Here is a 15607-nt window from a genome sequence, read left to right as displayed (position 1 = left end):
AATAAATTTTTATAATAAATAATTATGAAAATATATATAATTATTTTATGAATTTATATTTTGAAATAAATCTTACTTATAACGAAATCGAATATTAATAATGCTATTGTGAGATAATAAATGCTTTTGTCAGATATGAATAGGTAATTTGACCAGAATGAATGCTTTTGTCAGTTTTTGTATTCCCAATGCATTCATTTCCAAAACACAATGTCTGAAGATTGGTCTCAAAAACCCACCCCCCACCCCTCCCCCGGTTTTCCCCATATATGTAATTAAAACTCAATATCTATTAAAACTTAGTCGAATATTTAAAAAAAAAATATATAATTTGAGTATTTTAATATTATATTTAAATGTATGGAATAAATTTTTATAATAAATAATTATGAAAATATATATAATTATTTTATGAATTTATATTTTGAAATAAATCTTACTTATAACGAAATCGAATATTAATAATGCTATTGTGAGATAATAAATGCTTTTGTCAGATATGAATAGGTAATTTGACCAGAACGAATGCTTTTGTCAGTTCAGTTTTGTCTTCCTAATCCTAATGCATTCATTTCCAAAACCCAATGTCTGAAGCTTGCTCCAAAAAACGCACAGCACCCTACCCCCCTTCCCCATTTATCTATAAAAACTCCCTACCCTTTCCTCACCAGCCGTGAACCGCCGTGAAGCCAACAACACACTTTGCAAATTTGTTCAACAACTGAAATGGCCAGCTCAAGCCAAATTCCTCCCCACGATGATGCTGAAATAGTATACATCTCCTCTGATAGCGACAATGATGGTTCTGAGGATTCTGATGATTCCGATGACTACCCTTTTGGGTGGATTCGAAGGACTGACCCACGGTTTCGTGAGAAGGAGCCTCGGGTTGGGAAAATTCCATTCGGTCCTGGGTTCAATAAGGCCATTACTGCTGCTCAATCTAGACATGGTCAATGTATGGTGAGTAGATTTTGTTACATGCCCAATTTCTTCCATGTATTTAGTATGCAATATTTCATATGCTATTTGCTCCATCACAGGGAATTCCCAATTGGTTTGTGGAGAAATGGCTTGATAGGAAATATGACAAAATCGTTATGGTATATGAGTATGTGAAGATCTATCAATTCTCTCTTGCGTGGAATGTTCACAATACAAACCAGTGCTCCTTTGCGCTTGGTTGGTATGATTTCAAGAGAGAGAATGCCATATCGCCGGGAGACCATGTAATTGTGATGCCAACATGTTTTGAAGATGTGTTCACCATAACTGTGTCACGCGCAAGGGATCGTCGTATGTGAAGGAATAGGTTTCATGCCCCAAGTGTTGAATATCTAATTTTCTAGTATGTTGTTTAATGTCAATTCCCATGTGGAAGCCCTTTGTAGTGTTCCACCCTTTGTCACCCCTTTGTTCCCAACTACGTTAATTTCCAATTGAATAAAATTTAGTGTTGCTGGACATGAATTTGCATATAAAAAATGGTGGAATTGTTGTTAGACATTTTTAACACAGCCTAAAGAGATGTGGTAGCCATAGTGTAATAATTGAGTTAGATAATATTAACCTACATATGCCTTGTGATGACCCACATGATCAATGACAAAAAGGTACACGATATTAGATAAGTTCCCGCAAACATTTGCGGTCTTCTGGGTGGGTCTTCTGCCTTCTGCCCTAAATCATTATAAGACTATTTTGAAATTTAAATCATTATAAGACTACACCAGCGTACAGCATAGGGTACGTTAAATCATTACAATACATAATTTTTTTTACACCCAGTCCTCATACACACAAAGATAGAGATAAATTAATTCATGAATATTGAAAATTTGTTTTAAGTTATGTTAATAAAAGGAAAAAATTCATGAATGTTATGTTAATAAAAGGTAAAAATGGAAGCAAAACGAAATATTATCAAAAAGTCCTAGGCTAGGTTCGAACCTTAGCTGTTAGGTTGCAGGGGAAGCTTCTAACCACTAGGACGTTTGCCGTTCACAGTTATGCTTTACATTTTATTTTATATATTGTTAAAAAATGGAAAAAAAACTGAAAAGGATTGTGAATTTATTTTATATATTGTTAGAATTTATTTCGAAAATTTAGGGGGAGCTAGAGCTCCTCCCTGTCCTAACTAAGGTCCGCCACTGGTAGGAGGAACCCATATATCTGTGCACCTGCAAACGACACTCAATCCATGTTGAATACACACCCGGCTTGTGCCCTTTGTACACAACATATGTCTTGTTGCCCTGTGGTCTTCCTATTATGGCATTGTTGTCGTTGGATGCAGACATGATAAAATGAAGGGTTAACTATCAGCTTGGTCCCTGTCTTTGTCTCGCCGTCTGAGGTAAGTCCATCCCCTGAAAATTTATTGCATTTGATCCTCATGTTTGAAATTATTTGGAGCGGATCCTCGCCGGAGCTCGTAGCTCCGGCGAGTGCTGATTTGGAACGCTGACTAGGACAAGTGAGGTGACACGGATTTAAAAAAAATTAAAAATTAAAAAAAATTACATATCAGATTAATTACCTAATTAATCGAAATTAACCTAATTTAATTAACTAAGCCCAATCTAATTAACAAATCCTACTGTTAAAAAAATAAAAAACAAATCCTAATTACCCAAAATCCCCCCAATCACATACCCTAAAAATCCCAATCAATAACCCAGAAACACAAAACCCCATATCTTCTTCCTCCTCCATCCCCCAACTCATCTTCTTCTTCATCTTCTTCATACTCAGGTTCATCGTGTTCTGTCCACCAATGAACCATTATTATATGTCGTTAGATCTGGGAATCTTGGAATATTATTTTATTTGATGGTTAGGAATGAATGTTGATAAAAAGGTTAAAAATGTAAATTTATAACCCTTCTTCATCTTCCCCAACCCTCTTCAATCTATGCTCAAATCGGTCCCTCTTCTATTCCTTGCAGAGGAATGGGTGATGAATTGCAAGGAATAGAAGAGGGACCGATTTGAGCATAGATTGAAGAGGGTTGGGGAAGATGAAGAAGGGTTATAAATTTACATTTTTAACTTTTTTATCAACATTCATTCCTAACCCTCAAATAAAATAATATTCCAAGATTTCCAGATCTAACGACATATAATAATGGTTCATTGGTGAACCATTTTAAAAGTTGCCCACCAGGGTGGGCACGTAATTAGTTCCGGTGATTTCTCATTATTTCCCCTATTGGTCACATCATTTAATTTGTGAGTTCCAACCTGTTGGTCAGAGACCATACTTGCTCCAAAAGATGCATCCATTTTGTTGCTAACAATTGTCCCATCAGTAAAATTATCTACCCTCACCAATCCAACTTAGCAACCACATGTACAATCTATTAAGATAGCATATTGTGTACAAAAAATAATGAATGCAAAATTTTGGTTTTCACTACTAGAAAAATTAGTTTTCACATTGGGTATTTTTTTGTTTTAACATCGGTTTTTATCCGATGTAAACAATGTTGATGTGATATCTCCTAACCTTTTCACATCGGCTTTATAACCTGAAATTGTAGTTCCCTTAGACCAATGTCGTACGCGATGTCAGGACAATCGATTAAGACAATATACAAACAATAACAGTGAAACAGAAATAACAAAACACAAGAGTTGGTAACCCAGTTCGGTGAAACTTCACCTACGTCTGGAGGGCAAGCCCGAAGAAAGGAAATCCACTATGTCAAGATTCAGGAACTACAGGTACACATTAGCACAACAAGTTCATTGTTTTTTTCCTAATCTACCAAATGTATTTCTACTTAGTATCTCAACCTAAGTATGAGAGCCCCTCACATCGGATATATTCCCAACTGATGTGAAAACTCTCATAAAGAAAAGGCTTTTCCCAACGGTTACATTATACATGATGTGAAAAGAACCTCATCAAAATTTAAAAAATGCCACCGCACTTAGCTTTCACATCGCTTATTGTATCAACTGTTGTAAAAACTCTTTCCTAATTACTTTTCACATCGGATATATTCTCAACTGATGTGAAAACTCTCATGAAGAAGAGACTTTTCCCAACGGTTACATTATACATGATGTGAAAAGAACCTCATCAAAATTTAAAAAATGCCACCGCACTTAGCTTTCACATCGCTCATTGTATCAACTGTTGTAAAAACTCTTTCCTAATTACTTTTCACATCGAATATATTCTCAACTGATGTGAAAACTCTCATAAAGAAGAGACTTTTCCCAACGGTTACATTATACATGATGTGAAAAGAACCTCATCAAAATTTAAAAAATGCCACCGCACTTAGCTTTCACATCGCTCATTGTATCAACTGTTGTAAAAACTCTTTCCTAATTACTTTTCACATCGAATATATTCTCAACTGATGTGAAAACTCTCATAAAAGTTCACAATAATTTTAATATTGCCACCGGTTTATCTTTCACAACAGGTATATCATTAACCGTTGTAAAAACCCTGATGTAGAAAATACTTTTTGTAGTAGTGTTAATTGGGTTAGGTTGGGGTTCTGTAATTTGGGGTTAATTTGGTCACGATAAGTTGGGTAATTTAATTGTCAAAAGATTATAATATTGGGTATGGAAATTTGGGGGAAATTCAAATGTTAGAACAACTTTATGTCATATCGCGGTTGTCATGGGCTATCAATTTGTCATAGTTTGGCCGGCCATGAGTGCAAAGTTTACTAATCCCATGTGATCATTAATCAGTCGATGGAACAACGGCAGGAAAGGCCCTGTCACTCCCTTGGGTACTAGTCCATGAACTGTAAAATTTTCCAATTGTTATTTTTACGAGTAATTAAAAGAAATATAGGTAGTGTACGTATTGTTCAACTACATTAGTGTACTATTCGAGTATAATACACACACACACACATATTTTATGACTATATTACAAACGTGGAAGCATGAGACCTAAGACCGTATGCCACACGACGACTGATATTTTGACCCAATTGTTTCACAATTTGTATAATTATTTATTTGGATGATAAACCTATATCATTTATAGCAGTTGGTGTCTGTCATGAAAGCAGGTTGACGCTTCCCACCTTCCACCATTAGTTCCAGCGTTGGTGAATATATACAAAGAATGGATTGTAGCTAGAGTGAAACACATTCTCTTGTTATGGGTGGAAAGAACTTTTATGTCGTGTTTAGGGGTAGGAAGGTTGGTATCTACAAAGAATGGATTGACTGTCATAGTCAAGTGGTGAAGTTTAAGTGTAGTGCATATAAAGGGTATCAAACGCGCGAGGAAGCAGAGATAGCTTGGCAGTACTTTTGCAACACTGGGAAAGTACCTGTGGAGTTGCAAGAAATCGAAGAAACTGCAACATGGAGCCCTGGAGTTGGAACCAGCAGCCTCAGCGAAATTTCCCTTGAAGGCCTCACGTTGAAAGGTATTACGGTTTCCCGTGGTTACTTAAGTATTAAATCGTTATGTTTTTTTTCCTGCATGGCAGTAAATAACAACAGTTTTTACTTGGTAGGAGCAGATGATAGCAACTGCAGCCAGAATACTGAGGCCAAACCAAATGATTTCTTGATTGAATATAGCAACCAGGCTCTTCTTGTTGACGTCTGTCACAGCCTGATGATTCCCCCACCATCTTTGACCCTGCTGGACACGAGGAACAAAAATGGTGTCCCTCATCACAAGTACGGCGTTTGCGTCACATACGACGGTCCGCATGCACCACCGTTCTTCATTGTTGGGGATTTTAACACTTCACATGAAGAAGCTAAGGACAGTGCGTCGTGGTTGATGTTGCAATACTTAGTTGGGAAAACAGGAAAAAGGGTTAAGGATTTCAACTATCATATCGTGGATCAGTTGGTGAGTCAGTTAAGCATTAAGGAGGAAGAAATGAGAACCATGGCTGCTGAGATTGCTGTGCTGGACCATGAGATTGAAACGCTGAAAAGTGTGTTTGGGTATTCGCAGTAGTGATTGCAGAAAGGAAGGGGGTCGGAACCAGTGTGTTTTGTGGGAAGTCAGATGTTAAGCCAGTTGTTACGCTTTTAATTTTCCAGTCCATTTGAATGTTTTCTTGTTTGTTAATATGCATGTAGTTCGTCGGAAGACTTTGCATTTTCCAAGGTCTGTTTATTTCATGATTACCGTAATCCATGATTAATCCTAATGTTGTTCTATTTCGTTGGTTGGTCTGTTTATGTAAAAGTGAGTAGTGAAAAATTTGCAATTGGTGGGTTAAATATGAAACAGATCTGTGAGTATGTTAAATGACCAAATAAATATCATTAATTGTAGGTTAGTGGGGAAATATTCTTTTGTACAATAAATGAATCCCACCTTCAAATCCTACTAATAAAATCAAATAAATTTAGGCTAAATTTTGTTTTTTTGTATTCGACAATTCGACTTTACGTGTCACGGTAGCCTAATATGTTGTACTCATGGTTTTGTCGCCGGTGATAGAAAGGGTGAATGTCAACTCCTTCTCTACTTACTGGGATTGTCGCCGGGTCCAACAATAGGTTTAGCGTTCGACTTTACGTGTCACGGTAGCCTAATCCGTTGTACTCATGGTTTTGTCGCCGGTGTTAGAAAGGGTGAATGTCAACTCCTTCTCTACTTACTGGGATTGTCGCCGGGTCCAACAATAGGTTTAGCGTTTGACTTTACGTGTCACGGTAGCCTAATCCGTTGTACTCATGGTTTTGTCGCCGGTGTTAGAAAGGGTGAATGTCAACTCCTTCTCTACTTACTGGGATTGTCGCCGGGTCCAACAATAGGTTTAGCGTTCGACTTTACGTGTCACGGTAGCCTAATCCGTTGTACTCATGGTTTTATCGCCGATGTTAGAAAGGGTGAATGTCAACTCCTTCTCTACTTACTGGGATTGTCGCCGGGTCCAACAATAGGTTTAGCGTTCGACTTTACGTGTCACGGTAGCCTAATCCGTTGTACTCATGGTTTTGTCGCCGGTGATAGAAAGGGTGAATGTCAACTCCTTCTCTACTTACTGGGATTGTCGCCGGGTCCAACAATAGGTTTAGCGTTCGACTTTACGTGTCACGGTAGCCTAATCCGTTGTACTCATGGTTTTGTCGCCGGTGATAGAAAGGGTGAATGTCAACTCCTTCTCTACTTACTTGGATTGTCGCCGGGTCCAACAATAGGTTTAGCGTTCGACTTTCGCACAATTGCGGGGGGACGTGTCACAGTAGCCTAATCCGTTGTTAAATTTTGTTAAACAAAATCAATGTTAGTTGTAAAAGTTTCATGTGTGTTGAATTAATTACTCAATAATTATTTGTCCACACCTCTAAATTGAGGTGGAAAGAGGTGGAGGAGGAGAGAGATAGAAAGAAAGGAAAAAGTAAGAGAGAGAAAGTATAAGATGTGATAGATGATAAGAGGAGAGAGATATAAATAAAAATAGGTGAAAATGATGAAGTGTATAAATCATTACTCTTAATTACTATATGGAAAAAGTGAAAATAATAGAGTATTGATCGAACAAACCATTGTAGTGTGTGTTTGGTTTCAAATCGGGAGAAGCCAAACGTGGATCCATAAATCCAAAAGCAACTATTTCTTGCTTCTGTAAACGTGGATCGGGGCCAAACGTGGATCATGAATGGGTTTTCCAAGCACACACGTAGTCAGTGGTATATAGGGTGTAGTCAATTTGAATTTGATGAGTCAGCTATGAAATTGTACTCATGTTCGTGTTAATTTTTTCTGTTGGTTCTATGTGGCCAATTAGTAACCACGTATGTGCAACCAAAAGAATAATATATTTCCCGCCGTCTGGTTAGCAGTGCAAAGACGCAAACTGTCCCACCTCAGGCCATCAATACAGGCAGCATTAAATGCTAGTAGGTAACATAATCTATAATATTAATTATTTAATCTTCGTTTATCTATAACTCATTAAGTGCGGCTGAAACAAACCAAGACAGTGATTCCAACTTAGAAACCTATACACTTTGTTGATATTGGCTTACATCTAAACATACAAGATGAGCCAGTTCTCAGATTCAATTGATACCCTTGACGGAGATGATGGCATGAGCGAAAACGGTGGCCAAAATCACCCATTTGAGTATGCATGACAACGACCATTTTATATTTAACCCAGTCTTGATTGTGTACTAAATAAGAGTTTGTTTCTCATTTATGACCAGGTTATCACATGAAGGACACGTAGGAAGTCATCAATTTGCTGCTGGTGGAGACTCAGAATTTGACCAATCTACCGTGAGTTACAGAACCTTCTAAGTTTGGTAATTTACATATGTTACATGAAGTGATGGTTGATCTCCTTTAATTTCTTCCAGTCGAAGGAACCACAAGTACTTGGAGGTCAGACACTAGTTTGTGAAAACCCAAACTGCCTTACCCTTAGTGGTGTGTTTGAAATGTTAAAGGTGACGTGGACAATGAAGAACACGTATATGTTGTTCTTTCTATTATCTCCTACATGATCTTAAATTTTTAAGTGTAGATCTGTAATCCTTCCTGAATCTTGTCTTTGACGCAGGAAATACTTAGTAGACTAGATAAAATCGACGGACAAATCCGAAAGGACCCTGAACCTAACCGAGAGGGTGGTGGAAGCATACCAAATGTTACATCTAAGGCGCCTCGGGTGGTTGACTTTACCATTCATACTGCTGAACCAAATAATCACCCGGTTGTAGATTCTACTACCTTACGCGGTGTAGTTGGTGGTCAGAACATCCACAAGAGGCCTTATGGTGTGTCTACCCCTTTTCCCAGTGGTAGTGCTTACCCAAACGATGCATGTATGGAAATGGCCAAGGACCCTGTGAGTGAGTATCGGAGGGGAGTGCAAATACAAGTATTTTCGTTGTTGAGTGTAGGGAAACTGAACCAGGGTTTTGTTGGGACAACTGTTGTACTAGAACTTCATTAACTTTATTATATTTTTTATTGTGTAAATAACAGAGTAACGAAGGGTTGACGGGAACGAACGAAACAATGATACCGAAAAAGCTGGTGTTTACCTCTCCTCTCACTTGCCCTCCTCGTTCTGAGAATGAAGACCCTTCCCTTATCCGTAGAACAGCACCGGAAGTCGTTTGTAAGGGAAAAGGCCCGGCTACTGATGATATGCCACTTAAGACAAAGACTAGGAACCACACCCTCCCGAGGGTACGTTTGATCATTACATGGGCCTTTAACTTGTCAACTATATATATAATTTAACAAACATAGACATGACAACCACTGATTTTGGTGTATTTGTTGCCACAGTTCATGAAGTCCAAGTTTAAACCTACGGTGGATATGAAGCTGACGTTTTCAGAGTTGCAAATAAGTGCATATGTTTTTAGTCGTGAAAAATCTTCGAGGTAGTATAGTTGTTTGATTACACAGTAATGAACAAGTATGATAGAAACGCAAAATGATGCTTATTATGATATAACTTTGATTATTATATGACAATTGTGTCTGTTAACTTAAATTGAATTCTTTGATTGTAAGTGAGGTCATGTTCAAGTTGGGAAATGCTTCATATGGAAGGGTGAACTTTGAATCTCTGTGCCCTGGAAAAATTGTGGGGGAAGAGGTAGGGTTCCAATAGGCTTATAATTTAATGTCCCAACATTAATCACTTTATTGTGTACCCTTTAAATGCCTGATTGTAACAATACTGAACCACAGATAATTACTATGCTTGCTTTGGCAATAACATGGAAGGAAATGAACAAATATATGAATCGAATATGGTGCCTACCTCCTGTTTTTGCTGTAAGGCTCTGAATTTTGTTCAAATAATATTGACAATACAAGCTATAGTGGTGAACAATGGTGTTAATATTTATAAGTGACACATCTATTTATTTCTGGTTCAGGAAGACGTGGACAATGGCATGGACGTGCCCCAGCTGGTTACCAAATATGCAAACGAATGGATGCATCCATTCACAGAACTGTCGCATGTGAGTACAACATTGAACCATCCATTTATATATACTTTGATTTAATTGGACAAAAACCCAAACTCACTGCACACATTTGGTGGGTTTATTGCTGTTTGTTTAGATCTATGTGCCTATTGAAGAGATTGGTAGTCATTGGTACCTGATGGTTGTTGATGTTAAGGAGGGCAACATTTACAAATTTGACTCTTATGCTAGTATCCATATGATTCGAGCCAGAGAAGAAAATATACGAACACTTGTATGTCACACTTTTATCACCAATTTATATGGAATGTGTTAACTAGCGCCCACTATTGTGTATGTTTTTTACATTTTCCATTTCATTGCGATTAGGCTAAGGCAATAAGCCAAATTATTCAACATGAGACCTATCCTGCAAAATATCTACATGGAAAGAATAACTTTGGCCAATGGCCTATATTTGAAGCAAGGGGAATCCCTAATTGCGGCGGGAGGTTAGTCAAGTTTTAACAATCTTTTCTAATGAAGCTCTGAAGTTGTTAAATGTGTGGACCGGTAAATGCTAACTGTTGTTATTATTATTTGCAGCGAGGATTCAGCAATTTGGCTCATTTGTTGGTTACAAATGGGTGCTAATTTTACTTCCAATGTCCTAGGGGTGGTAAGTCTACTACATATGTGTTCACCGAAAAAACAACATATAACTCTACTATGCATTAAAAATTCATGTATTGGTTTCAGATGAAGGACCGCTCTGAAAAAACCCTAAGAATGAGAGTGGCTTTAGATTTGATTATGGGGGATCACAATGAGCAAAGGAAGGAGGTTGACGCAAATGCAGAGGTTGACTGGCGCAACATGATTCTCAACAACACTGTGTAATGATGAAGTCCAGCAATGTACTTAACAAAGTACCATATATATAGCATAGTTGGGTCACGTATTAGATTGCCCCTGATTTTGCCAATGGTGTTATGCATTTGAACATTGGGTTAGTAGTACTATGTTGTGACCCTTAACCCATCACCATTATGTTATTTTGTTCGGAGGGCAAGTATTTAGTTGTGGAAGAACATTTTGTGGGTTGTAATTTAGATCCATGCGTAGTCCTAGACTATGTTTAGGTTGGACGAAGTCTGTTTGTGTTTGAAGTCGATTCGTATGTAATTTCGAAACTCCAGTGCCATGACTTGGACCACTTTGTTATATATAATGTCATTTTAATATGTGTTTGTACCATGTTAAACTTACCCCCCCCCCTCCCCACTCCAAAATGAATCCAACGATTTATTTTCTCATGTAAGGGTATGGGTAAGTATGGGTACGAAAACGAAAACAAGTTTGTTCTCATGTTTATAGTTTTTTTTAATAAGTAATAATAGAGAAATCAGGAGTGCTAGGTGTACTTCAAACCAATTTACAAATAGAGGTTAAAATGAGAAAAATTGATGGTACTAGCTAACACAGCTAACACATATGAAAATAATCAACCTAACTACAAATTTAATAAATCATAATAAATTGGTTCTGCAAATTTAATTACATATTTATTAAATTATAATCAGCATAATATTAAAAAATTAAATTTAAATAATTTAAAATATATGTATTCATTAAGCCTTGTATAAAATTCTTGACTCATCTCTTTGTCACAACATAATTCAGACCATGCTAACAAAGGGTCCTAACTACAGGTTTACATTAACTAAGCAAAACAAATGAAGGACATATTATGGTAACCAAATGTAACTAAGCGAGTCACATCAGGTCTATACCTGACATCCGTCCTATAGCTGGGACTAGGCACCGAAATGATTAAGCTTTCAGTCACCTCACTAGCACATATGGACAATACCCAACGCTACCTCTTGCATCCTGCAGCTCACCCACTGTGACCAGTCAATCAAACTATCAAAGTAACAGGAAAAGAGACCAGATCTGAAATTTGTTCCATTAACGAGATAACACTAGTTTTGGGATGAACATGGATATCCTGGAGATCGAAGAAAGGGAGAAGGATAATGTCATCGATACCGTAACGGGGTAAGTTTTTCATCATCACTCTTAGGTCAACTATCCAACATTTTCAAATTTTGATTCGGGGCTCGTTTTTTACTGTTATTATTGTGTATGTTTTTAGGAAATACAAGGTGGAAGGAAATAATTCAGACATGAGTATGCATCATGGTCTAGTGGAACTGAAGAGCATTGTCATGGATTTTTCGTCACATCAAACCAGAAGAATGGAAATGTTAGAAGTCTCCATTGATGGCATATGCAACAACGTCGAGCATTTTTCACATAAGCTGAAGGTAAGTGTCTCTTTAAGTAGTTATATGTTGTGTTACGTAAAGGTATCTACAGTGCAAGGCATTTAATCTATATTTATGTTTCTTGTAGACCACAATCGACCTGGTTGAGAAGCTGGAGAGCAAACTAGAAAATATTGATGTTATATTGCTGAAACTGGAAAACATTGAAGATACATTCAAGAACTTTGGATCGCAAGAGTATCGAAGGGCTGGTTCTGGCAGAGGGAGACAGGCTTCGCAACCCCGCGGAAGAGGAAGAAGCACTGTCACGAAGAATTCAATTTCCACCTTTAGGGCTCACAACACTGTTATTATGGTGCCATCAGACGATGAACTGCACAGTGAGTCATTTGGAAGTCAAGTCCCTTCCGATTTGGAAACTAGATCAGTGAATCCGTCAATGACAACAGAAGCAATCGGTTCTCCATCCTTTGCATCACAGACACAAAAAGGAAAAAATGCGATCAATCCTTCATCTCACACCTTAGTTCGGAGATTTAGTTTAAAACCAAGTCAAATTAAACGCCCCCTCAAAATCCAGAAGACTGAATCTACGAAATCAAGCTCCAACACAAGGGAAAATCCTCAAGTAAATCGTGTGTTAAAAGCCAGATCTCCACTGGCGGAAACCACTGCCATGAAGGGTTTAACAATGCCAGCTGTAATTATTTCCATATTATTGTCTGTTGCAACGTGTTAGCTATGTATTATAAATCACAATCATACTTGATGCATATTGACTACCATAGTGAAAAAGTTTTGTTTGTTGAATGTTATTCTCATTTGTTTTTCTCATTTTGTAGTACATCAAATGTAAGTTTAGACCAACATCAGAGATGGATTTGAGTCCTGAAAAGATCCAGCTATGCGCATATGTGTGGCATGTCAGCGATGAGGAAAGGTATACTCAAGTTTAATGTGCCATGTCAAAAGACATTAGCAATTCACTTTGTGCACCTTGCTAGCCCTTTAATGGTCAATTTTTTTTTCAGTGTGAATGAGGTTTTGGTCAAGACAGATGACAAACAAGCAACTAGAACCACATTTCAAAGTTTTTGCCTTCCACAAAAGATAACAAGTGAGGTACAAGTTGATGGTTTTGTATTACATATCTTAGGCACAATGAAGTATAATGTTTTGTTGTTTTGTTGTCTTGAAAATTTGTATTAATGTCACATACCTCCTGTGTGAAGCAGATACTAACATGGATGGCTATAAAAGCAACCTGGAGACAACAACATGAGGTTGAACAAACTTTGTGGTCATTGCCTCCAAGTTTTGCGGTAACAAAGTTAAAGTGCTGAGATAATGCTAAATTGAGTCATGTCATGGTGGTAGAGTTTGACACCCTAATATGTTGGCCTTAATTGCAAATTACAGGAAGATGTAGCCAAGTCAATGTCAATTGAAGAATTGAAGGAAAAATATGTTAACATTTGGATGTGGCCTTTTGCAGGTCTTTCACATGTATGATCAATGTACATCAAATATTTTGTTATGATTATTTTCTCATGCATACGGCTTGATTATATAAACAGTTTGTTTAATTATGGATAGATATATGTGCCCATTGAGGAAAAATCAGGACATTGGTATTTAATGGTTGTTTGTACTGAGGATAAAGTCATCTACCACTTTGATTCAAACCTTGACGTGTGTTTCATGGACTCAAGAACTGATACAATGCAAAAAATGGTGACATCTTCTCGCTTCAACAAGTTTAATGTTTGCTATGTCATATTTCCATCATACCATAAAATGTGATGCATACAGATTCTAACTACATTTCGCATGCCTAGTGTGAGGTGATTTCTCAGATGTTGACCACACCAGAATTCCCGGACAACTATCTAAATGGTGTATTTATTGAGGACAATTGGGAGTTGTCGGAAGCTAGGGGAATTGCAAATCGTGGGCATAGGTAAGGTCAATTGTAAACTATTTATGTCATATGTCACCTTGCCATAATTTTCGCCACTTGATATAAGTACATACATGTTCTGGAAACATCAAATGTGACGTTGTTTGATCTCTTTTTTCAGCAAAGACTCTGCTGCTTGCGTTATGGATTGGCTGGACATGGAGCACATGTTCAAAGCTAATGTTTCCGGCATGGTAAGTCATAACATCCTTCATTTCATATCTGACCTTGTAGTTGAATAATTCTATTTCAGTGATGTTAACGTCCTAAAACATCAATTACAGCAACCAGAGAAACAAGTCAGAATGAGGGTTGCCATGGAGTTGTTGACAGGTTCCCACAACGAAATCTGGCCAACTCTGCAGAAGAAAGTGGAGGCTTTTTGGTTGACAATTAGGTAGCGCAGTCTCCATAGTGTGCCCAGAGATATCCTTCATCTCATCCTACTGCTGTTCACTGTTGAAGACATTCATATGTTCCTAATCAACATATATGCTCGCATGTCCTTTTGTTGTGTAGTTTAGTAAATGGACAAGGGTACCTCTGGAACCATCCTTTTGTTGCCTGCTCAGGCAGTCCGGATCAATTACATGTAATGTCATATATATATTTGACCTCTGGAACCATCCTTTTGTTGCCTGCTCAGGCAGTCCGGATCTATTATATGTAATGTCATATATATATTTGACTTCATCGCCACAATTTCTTTATTATGTCCTGCAAACTGTCATTTACTTTCACCATTATAGTTCCATAACATTACATAGATTGGGTGAAATCAATCAGGTGTGATAATGTTGTAATATGCAATAACATAAATCAAACGTTATGTTTTTATGTATCTAGCTATGGGCTAATAAACAAGCTGGAGGACAGTTTAAGCAGCATAATACTGAAACCCAACCTGTGTGCCAACAACTGTAACACTAATGGCAGCATAATAATAATAGCACACAATACTTAACGGTAGTCAAGAATCTGTTATAAGCACCCCTAACACAATACAAACTCTTGGTGTATTCTTCAATCAATCACACAAATTACGGGTGCTTTTCCCAAAACCATACATACTTTACTCCAGCGAATAGATTACCAAATCAATACACAAACTATACATACTACACGTACTTCAATCCATGGATTGATTAATAGTTCAAGAGATACACAACAAAGTTGCCAAGAAGAAGAAACAGAAAAATTAAATTCAGAATGCATTCCCAATTGCACCGGTGAACCACCTTGGTCTACCATTATTCCGTTGTACGGCCTAATAAGAACCATCTGCAGTCACCAAAACAAAAGTTTTGTCAGCGAACATGTTTTAATTATATTACTGAACTAAATACCACTAAATACTTCTTGCAAACTATCAAATTTCCTAACACTAAAAAATAAACTCAGACCAGAAAATGAAAGTCAATGTCAATGCTGACAATGTCAATGACTTACCCTGAAA

General features: G+C 37.4%; 1 protein-coding gene across 1 annotated transcript; it reads left to right on the top strand.

The window, feature by feature from the left end:
* Nucleotides 1-696: 696 nt before the first annotated feature.
* LOC130709857 (uncharacterized) lies at nt 697-1458 on the top strand. The gene is made up of 2 exons (XM_057558983.1): nt 697-963; nt 1044-1458. The coding sequence occupies exons 1-2, from the start codon at nt 727-729 to the stop codon at nt 1302-1304; spliced, it is 498 nt and encodes a 165-aa protein (XP_057414966.1). The 5' UTR covers nt 697-726; the 3' UTR covers nt 1305-1458.
* The last annotated feature ends 14149 nt before the right edge of the window (nt 1459-15607 follow it).

Source organism: Lotus japonicus, chromosome 4 (assembly GCF_012489685.1).
Source record: "Lotus japonicus ecotype B-129 chromosome 4, LjGifu_v1.2".
NCBI lineage: Eukaryota > Viridiplantae > Streptophyta > Magnoliopsida > Fabales > Fabaceae > Lotus > Lotus japonicus.
This window is presented reverse-complemented; position numbering and strand designations above follow the sequence as displayed.